This window comes from Salmo salar, chromosome ssa14, assembly GCF_905237065.1.
Source record: "Salmo salar chromosome ssa14, Ssal_v3.1, whole genome shotgun sequence".
Taxonomy (NCBI): domain Eukaryota; kingdom Metazoa; phylum Chordata; class Actinopteri; order Salmoniformes; family Salmonidae; genus Salmo; species Salmo salar.
The window spans coordinates 33,669,971-33,684,096 of NC_059455.1; the positions used below are offsets into that span (position 1 = coordinate 33,669,971).

General features: G+C 43.3%; 1 protein-coding gene and 1 long non-coding RNA gene across 4 annotated transcripts; both read left to right on the plus strand.

Annotated features, from left to right (window-relative positions):
* The first annotated feature begins 461 nt into the window (after window positions 1-461).
* On the plus strand, window positions 462-4,485 carry LOC106569415 (myocilin). Its single transcript, XM_014140755.2, has 3 exons — window positions 462-1,248; window positions 1,949-2,032; window positions 3,271-4,485. The coding sequence occupies exons 1-3, from the start codon at window positions 765-767 to the stop codon at window positions 4,071-4,073; spliced, it is 1,371 nt and encodes a 456-aa protein (XP_013996230.1). The 5' UTR covers window positions 462-764; the 3' UTR covers window positions 4,074-4,485.
* A 6,074-nt stretch (window positions 4,486-10,559) lies between these two features.
* On the plus strand, window positions 10,560-13,220 carry LOC123726686 (uncharacterized). Of its 3 annotated transcripts, XR_006758801.1 has the most exons (3): window positions 10,560-10,707; window positions 10,806-11,497; window positions 11,680-13,220. It is a non-coding gene; the product is annotated as an uncharacterized lncRNA (long non-coding RNA). The 3 variants fall into 3 exon arrangements; XR_006758800.1 differs by having other exon boundaries at window positions 10,560-11,497; XR_006758802.1 differs by having other exon boundaries at window positions 10,560-11,434.
* The last annotated feature ends 906 nt before the right edge of the window (window positions 13,221-14,126 follow it).

A 14,126-nucleotide genomic window follows, 5' to 3' on the forward strand; every position in this document is an offset into this window, starting at 1 on the left:
TGAACCTTAGCCCAGAGCTTACCTGTACTTCACACCTAATATGCAGGTGTATAGGAAAGCTACCTAACTGGTGATAAATCCAAGAGATATTGGACATTGTGTCTGGGGAGAGTTTAATCATATGGTGATTTCATTATATAAGTATCGGGTATAAAGGAAGTAAACACTGAGTAGCCATCGTTACTATGATAAAAAGGGGATCAGACAGACAGACACAAAGACGTTCAGTATAGACAAATACAACCTATGTTTTGATAAATAACTGCAGACAAACAACTATTACAGACAGACACAATAAAACATAGACAGAAAAAAACTAACTGTGTTAAATTCACTCTCCATCTTTGAACACATGGTGTCACACCCCCTAGCTACCCCCCCCCCCCATGCCCCATCAGATGTGCAGCCATGATCCTTGTCCCCTCCTACACTATGCTAGTTGACTGTATAAATATCCCACTTGCAGCGCGTTCTAACTCAGAGAACAACAGACAGTGACAAAAGACCAGAGAGACCTGAAAGGTTCCATCACAGGTCCTCTGATCCATCAGAAAGAAAGAAAGAAAGAAAGAAAGAAAGAAAGAAAGAAAGAAAGAAAGAAAGAAAGAAAGAAAGAGAAAGAAAGAAAGAAAGAAAGAAAGAAAGAAAGAAAGAAAGAAAGAAAGAAAGAAAGAAAGAAAGAAAGAAAGAAAGAAAGAAAGAAAGAAAGAAAGAAAGAAAGGAAGAGAACAACTCCTGAAGGACCAAGAGAGTGATCCTCCAGAATGTGGCTCCAGGTAGCCTTGTGTCTGACCTGCCTGGTTCTGAGCTCCCAGAGCCAGGACAGAGCCTCCCTGAGACGCTCCAATGACCACACCGGGCGCTGTCAGTACACCTTCACCGTGGACAACCCTGCCGAGGCGAGCTGCTCCGGGACCAGCGGAGGACCAGATATGGAGGGGGTGAAATCTCGTCTCACCCTGCTGGAGGCCCTGGTCAGCAGGCTGCTGGGGGGCAAGGTAGCCGGGGGAGAGGGTCCAGGGGCTGGGGGTGACAAGACCATCCAGGAAGCATACTCCCAGGCCATGAGAGATAAGAGCCAGCTGCAGGGGGACAAGGAGCAGCTGAACAGGCAGGTGCAGGGGCTCCAGAGGAGGGTGGACGAACTGAGTGCGGAGGCTGAGACACTGCGACAGAGACCCTGCCACCAGCACCAAGCCGCTGGAGCAGGACTCCCACTTCACAAGCTCAACCAGAGACCAGCCAGCGGTGAGTCTCTACTGTCTCACTTCATCACTTATAACCCACCCCTGAACTGTGTGAAAATGCATTATTATATATCATTTTAGAGAAAATAGTTCCTAAAGGGTTCCTCAGCTGTCCCCATAGGAGCCCTTTTTGGTTCCTGATAGAACCATCTGTAGAAAGCATTCTTCATGGAACCCAAAAGGGTTCTACCTGGAACCAAAAAGTGTTCTTCAAAAGGTTATCGTATGGGGGCAGCTGAAGAACCCTTTAAGGTTCTAGATAGCACCTTTTTTTCTAGGAGTGTATGTGAGTTAGGATCTGTGGAAGGTGAGTGTTTGTTTATCTGATCTGGTCAAAATCAAAGTGTTATAATGTAAACTGAGTGGAGTACAGGTCAGGTTTCAGTATGCACTGCTTGGTTGCATTAGCGGAATGGTATTTACCACACGGATGCTCCTTTTACAACTCTGTCACTTGTGCGTGTTGCATGTTAGTTTAAGTGTCTGAGATCCTTTGGGGAATGCAATAACTCTGTTAAATAGGGGGCCGCGCTGTATGTCAAATGACTGGGGCACATATCAAGATGCCTTCATGTTGTCAGTGTGTCATCTTTGAATGTGTTCAGGATTATTGATGCTGTATGTTTTGAGTTATTTAAGACTTCAGCCACCAAATAAACCATTGAAAAAAAATGTTATTTCTCTCTCTCTCGTCCTCTTAGACTCTCTCTATCAGGAGATGAAGGCAGAGGTGACTGAGGTCCCAGCATCACATCTCATTCAAGACGCTGGGCAGAACCACACAGGTCGTTTTTTGGGATTGTTTTTGTTTTTGGGAACAAAACATTTAGAATACAGATTATTGTATGGGACAATATACAAAGAAATGTTGAGAAATACATTTTTTATTGAGTAAATATATTTATTGGTTTCTTTTCATTGTGAAGAGAGATATGGAAAATGTAATGAATTGAATGTTATTTGTTGATGTAAAAATCTAAATGTACAGATTTTAAGGTTAGATTTGGGGTGGCGTCGACAGAAATTCCGGCAAAACAATGGGGTCCCTGTAAAAAAAGTTTGAAAACCACTGCTCTAACTTGTATCTATCTCCCCCTAGTGGCTTCTTAAAGTCACTATACACCAACTATACTGAACAAAAATATAAATGCAACACGCAACAATATCAAAGATTTTACTGTTACAGTTCATATGAGGAAATCAGTCTATTTAAATAAATGTATTAGGCCCTAATCTATGGATTTCACATGACTGGGAATACAGATATGCATCGGTTGGTCACAGATACAGTATCTTAAACAAAATGGGCCTCACAACGGGCCTCAGGATCTCATCAAGGTATTTCTGTACATTCAAATAGCCATCGATAAAATGCAATTGTGTTCATTTTCCATAGCTTATGCCTGCCCATAACAGAACCCCACTGACCAACACGGAACACTCTGTTCACAATGTTGACATCAGCAAACCGCTCGCCCACACAACGCCGTACACGTTTTCTGCGGTTGTGAGGCCGGTCGGGCATACTGCTAAATTCTCTAAAACTGCACGCTCCCTCAAAACTTGAGACATATGTGGCATTGTGTTGTGTGACAAAACTGCATAATGATCATGCTGTTTAATCAGCTTCTTGATATGCCACACCTGTCAGGTGGATAGATTGTCTTGGTGAAGAGAAATATTCACTAACGGGGATGTAAACAAATTTGTTCACAACATTTGAGAGAAATAAGCTTTTTGTACATATGGACTATTTCAGGGATCGTTTATTTCAGCTCATTAAACATGGGACTAACAGTTTACATGTTGTGCTTCTATTTTTATTCAGTGTAGAATGTATATGCACGTCACATCTAAAAACTAAAATAAATGAGAGATGATCATAAAGGTAGTGATCGTGATAATGAAATTTGAGAAAAATGTACTGTATATTTCACAAAGCACATATTCCAATTTACTTGGCATAATTCCCTTGTGGAGACAAAGATTGAATTTAATGTAACTACCCTCTATCTGTGTCCAGGCTGTGGTGAGCTGGTGTCTGTGGGAGAGCCCGTCCTGCACCGAAAGGCTGACAGCATCACAGGGAAGTACGGGGTGTGGCTGCAGGACCCTGAGCCCATGGCCTCTCCATACGGAAACAAGACGGTGTGGCGCATCGACACAGTGGGCACGGACGTCCGCCAGCTGTTCGCCTATGAGGACATGGAGCAGTTTGCCAAGGGCTTCCCCATGAAGGTTATGGTGCTGCCAGAGCCCGTGGAGAGCACAGGGGCCACCCTGTTCCGCGGCTCCCTCTACTACCAGCGCCGACGCAGCCGCACCCTGCTCCGCTACGACCTTGCCTACGAGAGCCTGGCGGCACGCCTGGACCTCCCCCACGCTGGCTTCCACGGCCAGCACCCCTACTCCTGGGGCGGCTACACAGACATCGACCTGGCGGTGGACGAGCAGGGCCTGTGGGCCATCTACAGCACCAGCAAGGCCAAGGGAGCCATCGTGGTGTCCCAGCTGGACCCTGAGAGCCTGGAGGTGAAGAGGAGCTGGGAGACCAACATCAGGAAGAACACAGTGGCTAACTCCTTCATGATCTGTGGTCGGCTCTACACGGTAGCCAGCTACATCACCCCAGACACCACCGTCAACCACGTGTTCGACACGGCCACCGGCCAGGGCCGAGGCATGGCGGTGCCCTTTAAGAACCACTACCGCTACAACAGCATGGTGGACTACAACCACGCCCAGAGGAAGCTCTACGCCTGGGACAACTTCCACATGATCACCTACGACGTCAGCTTGGGGAGACCCAGCAGAAGCAGCCAATAAGAGGAGGCTGGGCAGAGATGATGGACTGGTGTGGCGTGAACTCATACGCTGTTACTAGAATATTATCAACCAACAACATTACTAACAGCTTTATAATTAGATCACAGCGAGGCCTGTGCTACTCTGTCTACTAGAACGCATTTTTTCTACTAATGTAAATAAGTGAATGAATGAATGAATCTTACAATAAAATGAATGGCAGGAGATTCACTAAGGTGGAACTCCATGTAAACAATCTGAGATATGCTCTTCCTGTATTATATACGATGTATTTTACTTATTTTAATTTTAAAATGTACTGTACTGTCCATGTTGAGTCTATATTCAAGTTGTATCTTCACTATTGTGTATTATATGTGCTCCAATTACCATTTCTATGTAATTTTATCTCTCAATAAATATTAAAATGATAGAGATCCCTAAAGAGTTGTTCAGTCCAGTGGCACGCCCCCTCAGAGAGAGAGACACAGCTGCATGTGAGCTCTCACATTTTTCAACATTTGTTTTTATAAAAGGATAGATTTGGAGTTAGATAAACTTGGATTTTTCGGCAGGTACATATGCAGGATGCTACCCTCCACAGCATGGCCTTCGCTCCAGATCAAAACTCCAAATCTACAACCTAATTTTGACCAAAATTAACCCTAGAGATTACTGCTTCCAAGGTTTTTCTTTTTCCAAGCTATACGGAGGGTGCTCTAGCCAACAAACAGCAGAGACCTGAGGACAGCATCCAACCTGGAACTGAGTGAGTAGTGTTTGACCTGATGCTATTTTGAAAGCCAAGAATAAAAAGAAAAATGAAAAAATGAAACAAAGTACATTACAATGATATATTTGACTTTATGGGGACTGAATGCTGAGTTAAGGCTCCCAGGCTTGCAAGGACAGACCAGATACAAATTCAATTAGCACTAATGTGTGAAGTAAAAGGTGTCGAGGCCTTTGGGCCCAACAAGTGTCAGGAGTCTTTGAAACATCCTCTGAAGCCCCCTCCTGATGTTCAAAGACCATTCACTGGCATTTTCTACAAGAAATCTGCCTCCAGAAATAAAAGCTTCTCCAAGTGGGTGTGACACCTACTCCCGTTGCCTGCTGCACTGCTGCTTGGATTCCACCTGGCGATCTGTTCACCGTCTGCCCTGGCCGAATCTCCCCCTGTCTGGTACAGGTACCTCCACCACACGCACCCCTCTCTCCCAAGATTTTGCTCGCCTTCAGCACATACGCACTGTTGTGACGAGTGACTCTGAACTTACAATGGCTAGCCCCAAGTCATTATATATTTTATTTTTTTCTTGTGCATTTTGCTATTTTGCTATTTGCCTCATGACTCCTGCATACTTTGTTGACTACAAACTTTCTTTACCCAACCGTGGGACAGACTGTTCCCACACTCGGGACTCTGACTCTCTATTGGTTACACTGACTTTTGGCCTCCCATCCTATTCTAACCACCTCTCGCCGGCTTTGTATTCATGTTACCTGATGAAATTGCTGTATAATATGATCTTGTTGCCATCTGATGCACATTCAGATGTCATAAATCAGCACTGCAGAGCTCCCCTCTCCTATGCCATGCCTTGATTGTATTACTGCTGATGATATCTGGAAATGTGCATGTACATTCTGGCCCATCTACTGTTGCTGGTCCCAATTCTGACTTGTGCTCTGATATCTGCTTCACTGATTTCTGCTCTCGTAAAAGCCTGTGTTTTCTGCACATTAACAATAGAAGCTTAATACCTAAAATGGATCAAATGAAGGTGTGTGTTCACAGCTCCAATCCAGATGTGTTGGTCATTACTGAGACGTGGTTAAGGTAGAGTGTTTTGAATACTGATGTTAACTTTTCTGGTTATAACCTTTTTCGACAAGACAGATCTTCCAAAGGTGGGGGAATAGCAATCTTTACCAAGGATCACCTTCAGCGCTCGGTTGTCTCCACCAAGTCCGTCCCCAAACAATTTGATTTGCTGGTTTTAAGCATTAAACTTTCAAATAGCTCTTTGTTGACTGTTGCTGGGTGCTATCGTCCTCCACCAGCACCGGCCTGTACCCTACCTTCCCTTAGCTCTCTCCTGGCCCCTTACACTAAGTCTGAATTTGTCCTGCTTGGTGACCTAAACTGGGACATGCTTAAACCACCTGACCAAGTCCTAAAGCAATGGGACTCCCTAAGTCTTTCTCAGATTATTACCAATCCCACAAGGTATGACTCCAAACACCCAGAAAAGGCTACTCTCCTCGATGTTATCCTCACAAATAATCCTGATAGGTATCAGTCTGGTGTTTTCTGTAATGACCTTAGTGATCACTGTTTTACAGCCTGTGTTCGTAATGGTAGCTCAATGAAACGACCTGTCCTTTAATGAGCAAGCCTTCATGAACTGGCCTCTGTAAATGGTATAGAATCAGCTCTGTCGAAGATGCTTGGACCTTATTTTTTGATATTTTCAATGGTATTGTTAACAAACACGCCCCCATAAAGAAAATGAGAATTAAAAACAGGTTTAGCCCCTGGTTCGACCGTGATCTTGAAGAGTTCAAGAATTCCATTTGGCGAAAGGCTCGGCACACGCATACTCAGGCTGACTGGCTATCGTTTAGGCAAATGAGAAATAAGTGCACTCAGGCAATCCGGAAGGTCAAAGTTAGTTACTTTAAGGAGCAGTTCTCACTCTGGGGGTCTAACCCCAAGAAGTTCTGGAAAACTGTTAAAGACCTGGAGAATAAACCCTCTTCCTCATAGCTGCCCATGTCCCTAAATGTTGATGATGTGGTTGTTACTGACAAGAAGCACATGGCTGAGCGCTTTAATCACCACTTCATTTAGTCAGGATTCCTATTTGACTCAGCCATGCCTCCTTGCCCGTCCAACATTTCCTCATCTCCCACCCCTTCTAATGCGACTATCCCCGATGCTTCTCCCTCTTTTTCCGCTGCTCCGTTACAAAGTTTCTCCCTGCAGGCAGTCACTAAGTCCGAGGTGACTCAGTGACTTGACCCCAAAAACCCATCTAGGTCAGATGGTTTAGACTCTTTCTTCTTTAAGGTTGCTGCCCCTATCATCACCAAGCCTCTCTCCAACCTTTTTAACCTGTCTCTCCTTTCTTGGAAGGTTCCCATTGCTTGGAAGGCAGCCACAGTTCATCCTTATTTAAAGGGGGAGATCAAACTGATCCTAACTGTTATAGGCCTATTTCTATTGTGCCCTGTTTACCAAAAGTGGCTTTCTTGATGTCTATAGTATTCTTTTGGGTATGCAATCTGGTTTCTGCTCAGGTTATGGATGTGTCACTGCAACCTTAAAGGTCCTCAATGATGTCACCATTGCCCTTGGTTCTAAGCAATATTGTGCTGCTATTTTTATTGACTTGGCCAAAGCTTTTGATACGGTAGACCATTCCATTCTTTTGGGCCGGCTAAGGATTATTGGTGTCTCTGAGGGGTCTTTTGTCACGTCCTGACCAGAAAAGGGGGCATTTTCTTATTGTAGTTGGTCAGGACGTGACAGGGGTGTATTTGTTTTGTGTGTTTCGTTTTTTGTGGGGTTATGTTCTATGTTAATATAGTTCTATGTTTGTTCTAGTTCTTATATTTCTATATTTAGTTTATTGGGCTGACCTTCAATTGGAGGCAGCTGTTCCTCGTTGCCTCTAATTGAAGGTCCTATTTAGTTGGGGGTGTTTTTCCATGGGTTTTGTGGGTAGTTGTTCCGTGTATAGCTGTGTTAGCCTTACAGGACTGTTTTCGTCGTCGTTGTCGTCGTCGTCGTCGTCGTCGTCGTCGTTGTTTATTATTTTTGTTAAGTGTTCACGTTTTTCCAAATAAATAAGGAAGATGAGCATTCACGTACCCGCTGCGTTTTGGTCCACTTTTTACGACGCACCTGACATCTTTGGGCTGGTTGGCTAACTACCTCTCTCAAAGAGTGTAGTGTATAAAGTCAAAATATCTGCTGTCTCTGCCACTGCCTGTCACCAAGGGAGTACCCACGCTCTTCTCAATTTACATCAACAACATAGTTCAGACAGTAGGAAGCTCTCTCATCCATTTATATGCAGATGATATAGTCTTATACTCAGCTGTCCCATCCCTGGATTTTGTGTTAAATGCTCTACAACAAAGCTTTCTTAGTGTCCAACAAGCTTTCTCTACCCTTAACCTTGTTCTGAATACCTCCAAAACAAAGGTCATGTGGTTTGGTAAGAAGAATGCCCCTCTTCCCACAGGTGTTATTACTACCTCTGAGGGTTTAGAGCTTGAGGTAGTCACCTCATACAAGTACTTGGGAGTATGGCTAGACGGTGCACTGTCCTTCTCTCAGCACATATCAAAGCTGCAGGTTAAAGTTAAATCTAGACTTGGTTTCCTCTATCGTAATCGCTACTCTTTCACCCCAGCTGCCAAACTAAACCTGATTCAGATGACCATCCTACCCATGCTAGACTACGGAGACATCATTTATAGGTCGGCAGGTAAGGGTGCTCTCGAGCGGCTAGATGTTCTTTACCATTCGGCCATCAGATTTGCCACCAATGCTCCTTATAGGACACATCACTGCACTCTATACTCCTCATCTCTGTATACCCGTCGCAAGACCCACTGGTTGATGCTTATTTATAAAACCCTCTTAGACCTCAGTCCCCCCTATCTGAGATATCTACTGCAGCCCTCATCCTCAACATACAACAACCGTTCTGCCAGTCACATTCTGTTAAAGGTCCCCAAAGCACACACATCCCTGGGTCGCTCCTCTTTTCAGTTTGCTGCAGCTAGCGACTGGAATGAGCTGCAACAAACACTCAAACTGGACAGTTTTATCGCAATCTCTTCATTCAAAGACTCAATCGTGGACACTCTTACTGACAGTTGTGGCTGCTTTGTGGGATGTATTGTTGTCTCTACCTTCTTGCCCTTTGGGCTGTTGTCTGTGCTCAATGTTTGTACCAAGTTGTGTTTATACCATGCTGTGTTGTCATGTGTTGCTGCCTTGCTATGTTGTTGTCTTAGGTCTCTCTTTATGTAGTGTTGTCTCTGTTGTTGTGATATGTGTTTTGTCCTATATTTATATTGTATTTATTTTTTTCTTTTTAATCCCAGGCCCCTGTCCCCGCAGGAGGCCTTTTGCCTTTTGTTAGGCCGTCATGGTAAATAAGAATTTGTTCTTAACTGGCTTGCTTAGTTAAATAAAGGTTAAATACAAAATAAATTAAAAAAATTAAATTACATTTGAACAATTTGCACTGAGAATTTTCATGACCACACATCCAATACTAAAACTTGAGTATATAACTGCATGCTGAAAAAGCCACCAAAGCCTTGACATGCACAGTGAACTACAGAATATACCAGAGTACACAAAGAGCTAAGCGTTTCAGAAGAGACGATGCAGGTTTGTTTTTAACCGGTCATGTGGTGCCATCTGCTGGCCAGTAGTTGACATGTCTAGTATCATTTCAATGAGTTCTAAGAAATTAGCTATGTAGCCTGGAATCTGCATTGAGCCATATTCAGTGTGGATTCCAGGCTAACAACTACGTGCCTATAGAATAGTCCGTAGGTCTATAGCTTAGGTGCTGATTACTTCATCAACCTAGCCTGGAATCCATGTGCTTCATCAACACATTGCCACTTCATCAACATAGCAACCGGAACTATCGGACCGAGCTAGCTAGTATCTAATTCTGACCTCCATAATGGCTTGAACCAAGTGTTATGTAAACTGTTAACCCCTAGAGACATTTACGTTAGGATGGGGGGGGGGGTTCTACAGAATGTTGGCATGGGTGGGCATTCAACAACAATGGGGAGGGTAGATATTGCTAGGGTGTTACCACCGTGTGTGTGTGTGTGGTAACACTGTAAGGAGACTAATAATGACAGCAGCTGCTGTGCACACTAATGGAACTTTGCTTGGGGTGGGAATGGTACCATTTCACCCCCACACAGACAGAAACATACACGACAATAGGGCAATACCACAGCATCCTACTGTATATGGAAAGGGTCTCTTAACCAGGAACCATGCATGATTTTTATGTCTCTCATTCTCACGGTTTTACCAACATAATTTCACTTCCTCTCTGAAATAAATTATGTTGTTCGATACTTCCCTTCGTTTTATCCTATTTCAGTGTGAAAGTCATAGGTTGTCATTATCTAACACTGTCTGTCACTTACCATTTGAACCTGTGACACACAATTAAAACAATATATCGTTAATTCTTGCCCACACATCAAAAATATATATATTTTTCAAACGACAATAGCTATGGGGGCTATGTAAAGTAAATATACAGAAAAATAAATAGAGTGACAAAATGCACTATTAGGCTTTACATTTTCATCAACTGTAACTGAATGCCACTTGGCAATTCATAGAACAGATCGAAATACTGTAAATGCATTGCATACCACAACAAACATATATAAGGAGAAAATGGTAGTGGGGGGGCGTCACCACCAGCTGGGCCAGCAGGAAGTGGGCGAACATGGCAGCCAGCGTGGCGTGGCCAGATGTGTAACGACTTGTCTACACTAGCGCACGGTAAATGGATGCGTGCGGTTTAGGCCGCCCAGAGTAGCTCGCTTGTGGGTGTGCTGGAAGCATATGGCAGCAAGTTCGATTGTGCGTCAAGAATTCATCATAGCAAGTTTGTATGAAGGTCTGGTTATTAAATGGGTAAATACTTTAATCCATTCTCCTTTTCATTATGTTATTCACAGGTACATTTAAAGATGCTCTAAAACTCTCTGGTGACAAAAACGTTTCTTCCCTGTTTCCAATCGTCCACATGGCTGGGATAACCTATTCAAGTAAGTTAAGTAAATAACGTTGCATTTCGAAAATGTAAAAACAAAACATGTATTATTAGCTAACTAGCTACAGTGCAGGCTAACTCAAATGAGCTACTAATGTAGCTAGCTAACGTTAGCTATCTAGCCAACTTTACATACGTATAGATCGCTAGCTAAGTGAATTAAATATCACCTGCTACCTAACATCGTATTAGCTAGCTATCTTGATGTATTTATCACTGTAAAAAAACACTCAAAATGCATTTGTAGGTAGGTAGCTAGCTAACAGCCATGGAGAAGGGTGAACAGATAGCAGCTCCAACTGTCAAAGTGAGAGAGTAGGCTATTCTGGATAGGATATGGAGTTTTCTAGTTCCAGTCCCAATAAGTGAGGACAGTGATAATAGTAACATAATATTCAGTGCAGGTTAATTTTAGTATAATGAAGTCTGTTTCTTGTGAGGTTTTCTGTCCTCAGATACAGAAGCCTGTCTGCAGATGAAGAGGTCCCAATGACGAGCAGTGGTTCTCAGTCCTGGTCCTGGGAACTCAAAGGGGTGCACATTTATGTTTCAGCCTTAGCACTACACAGCTGATTCAAATGATCAACTCATCAAGTGGTATTTATGTATTCATTTGTGATGCTATCCTTGATATGATCCTGCTATTGTCACATGCTACACATGCATATATCTCTCCAATGTTATCATGATTTGTTATAAGGGATATTATACTTTAGTAATCCACAATGACCTGGTGATGTGAAAGTTTAATAATGACATTATCTTCCATATTCCTACAGATACCTTGTAACAGGACATTCTTTCAAAACGATTGCCTACAGTTACCGTGTAGGGCACTGCTCGGTTGGGTGACCAGGGCCATCTGGGACTGCCTCCTGGGGGAATTCAGGCGTGTGAAGGCTACTTGTGTCCTGCATAACATAATGGACACGAGGACCAGGAGGGGATCTGCAACCCACCGCCATGTGCCATAGGAGAAGTCTGCTGCTCTTCAGGATGTTTCAATGATGGGGTCCAACAACGCAGCAAGAGGCGAGAGAGCTTCACCTCCTACTTCTTTGAAGAGTGTGCTGTTCCCTGGCAACACCATAGACTGCACTATGCACAACCAAAGGCTCTTTTAAGAGCCATCCACATTGCAATAAGAGTATTCTTCCATTTACTTAGCTATGTCAACTGCAGTTATTCAATTCCCAGTTTCTCTCCTTTTAATTTCTACTTCTCAGGTGAAGGTGCCGTTTAGGTAAGGGTGTGATGTCTGTACAAAAACAAAACAGGCTATTTAAGTCTCCCATATTGAAAAAATGTAGAACAATTAGACACCCTATAACCTACACCTTCACACTCATGTATCTATCTGATTCATGGGTTGTGCAGTAAGCAGGCTCAGGTGTATAACTGTGGCTCCTTCCACCTTCAATGAATAGGCAAGAGGGCCAACCATGGAGAATAGTAAGACACTTCATTATTTCTATAACTGCGTTATATTGTTTGTCCTCGTAAGTCTGTGCATGTTTTTCCAGCATACATTAACTCTGCAGCCACTTAGTGGTGTGGACACCAGGTGAGGCCACACACACAGATTCCTGTTGAACACTGTCTCTTTAACTACCTTATTTTCTCTAAAAGTCTCTCCTTCACTACATCCATCTCTCCCCTTCTCCCTAAGTCCTCTAGGTTATATCAGCATGTGAACTGGCTACATAGAGGGCACAGCATGATCAGAGGTGAGAGGTCACTTGGTCGGGTCAACAGGAAGTATTATTAAAGAGATGCTTTACATTGAAATACAGATAGAGACGTAGTAGTCCCAGAGTTAATGATCCAAGGTCAGTTTAGCATTTTACCTTCTGATGATTAGGATGGCTGTTAGAATATATATGTTAAACATGCTATCGCCATCTGTCTCTTGTCTGCATGTATGTTTTGATGTGAGAGAGGATGCCAACCCCCGGTCCCATCATCACCACCTCACCTGCACTGAAGATAACTTTCGGGCCGACTGGGAGCCCAAGGCTGGTTAGGAGACACCACTAGAGACACTATGTTATTGTGATGAACTGAGTGATTATTAGGGTAGCACTGTGATTCATTAATCATATACTGTCTTCCCTGCTCCTCTGTTCTTACCTCTTTCCCTTTGTCTGTTACAGCTCTCTCGCCACCTCTTTCCTCCTGTTTTTATAATGCACAACAGATGTGCATTGAAGTACAGATTGAACTTGTATTTATAATATTACAATTATATTTATAATGCATGTTTTATGTATTTAACATTTGGATAATTAACTTCTTTCAATAAAGCATTTCACATTCTCTACTGGTTGAAATAAAGTCTCATTTGATGAAATACTCCACGAAGAAGGTAGGGGACATGTTGGAGCGGTTCTGGGCGGGAGGCCTCTGACAATGGAACAAAGTCTTCACAATCTGGACCAGGAGTAGAGCTGATAAGGGGAGGGGGAAGAGAGAAACAGAGTGAGCAAGGAAGAGTTGTTCAGTCAACAGGGTGTTTCAAGTCACCATACCACAAAAGTCATTACGGTAAAATATTGCCCCATACAAGGTTCTAAAGTCTTAAAAAGCAATTGATAGAAGGCCATCAATTGCCCATCCTGGGAACTCTTCCACTAGGAAAATATGACAAACCCTTGAACTCTAATCAACAACCCAAATGCAGTGCTATGTAAACGCATTGATACTGTTATAATCGTGAACAGCCGCTTCTGTATTTCCTTTGACTCTGCAGAGGTGACACTGTAAATCGTCAGGTTAAAGGCAGGGAACTTTCCATGGGCCCTGGTATTTGGCGCAGGCCCACCGCCATGCCAGCTACTACAGACCGACTCGATGATGGAGCCACGATTAAAATGGATACTGCTCTTTACCTACCACAGAACGCAAAATTAATTGGCAGGTATTATAAAGGATATTAATGCAATATCAGACACTTTTGTGAATTGATGAGCTTTTAGCCAATTATGCAGCTCTGTGTGTGACATTGTCCAGACCATAACCTAATGCAGCTTTAAAGGGATGGTTTCATTGCGGAGTAGACAGTATAAGGTGCTGATGAACTAGGGCACGGTGTCACGTCTGTTTGAAGGAGCGGACCAAAATGCAGCGTGTTCGTAGTTCAACATATTTATTAAATATGAAACTGAAATGCAATACACTTAAATTACTTGAAAACACAAAACAACAAACCGTGACGCAGAGAGGAAAA

What these genes read in the sequence shown, in the direction of transcription:
- LOC106569415 (XM_014140755.2), top strand. Translation starts at nt 765, where the DNA reads ATGTGGCTCCAGGTAGCCTTGTGTCTGACCTGCCTGGTTCTGAGCTCC. An exon ending in CAACCAGAGACCAGCCAGCG is followed by an intron (nt 1,249 to 1,948) that starts GTGAGTCTCTAC and finishes TCGTCCTCTTAG; the next exon opens with ACTCTCTCTATCAGGAGATG. An exon ending in CGCTGGGCAGAACCACACAG is followed by an intron (nt 2,033 to 3,270) that starts GTCGTTTTTTGG and finishes ATCTGTGTCCAG; the next exon opens with GCTGTGGTGAGCTGGTGTCT.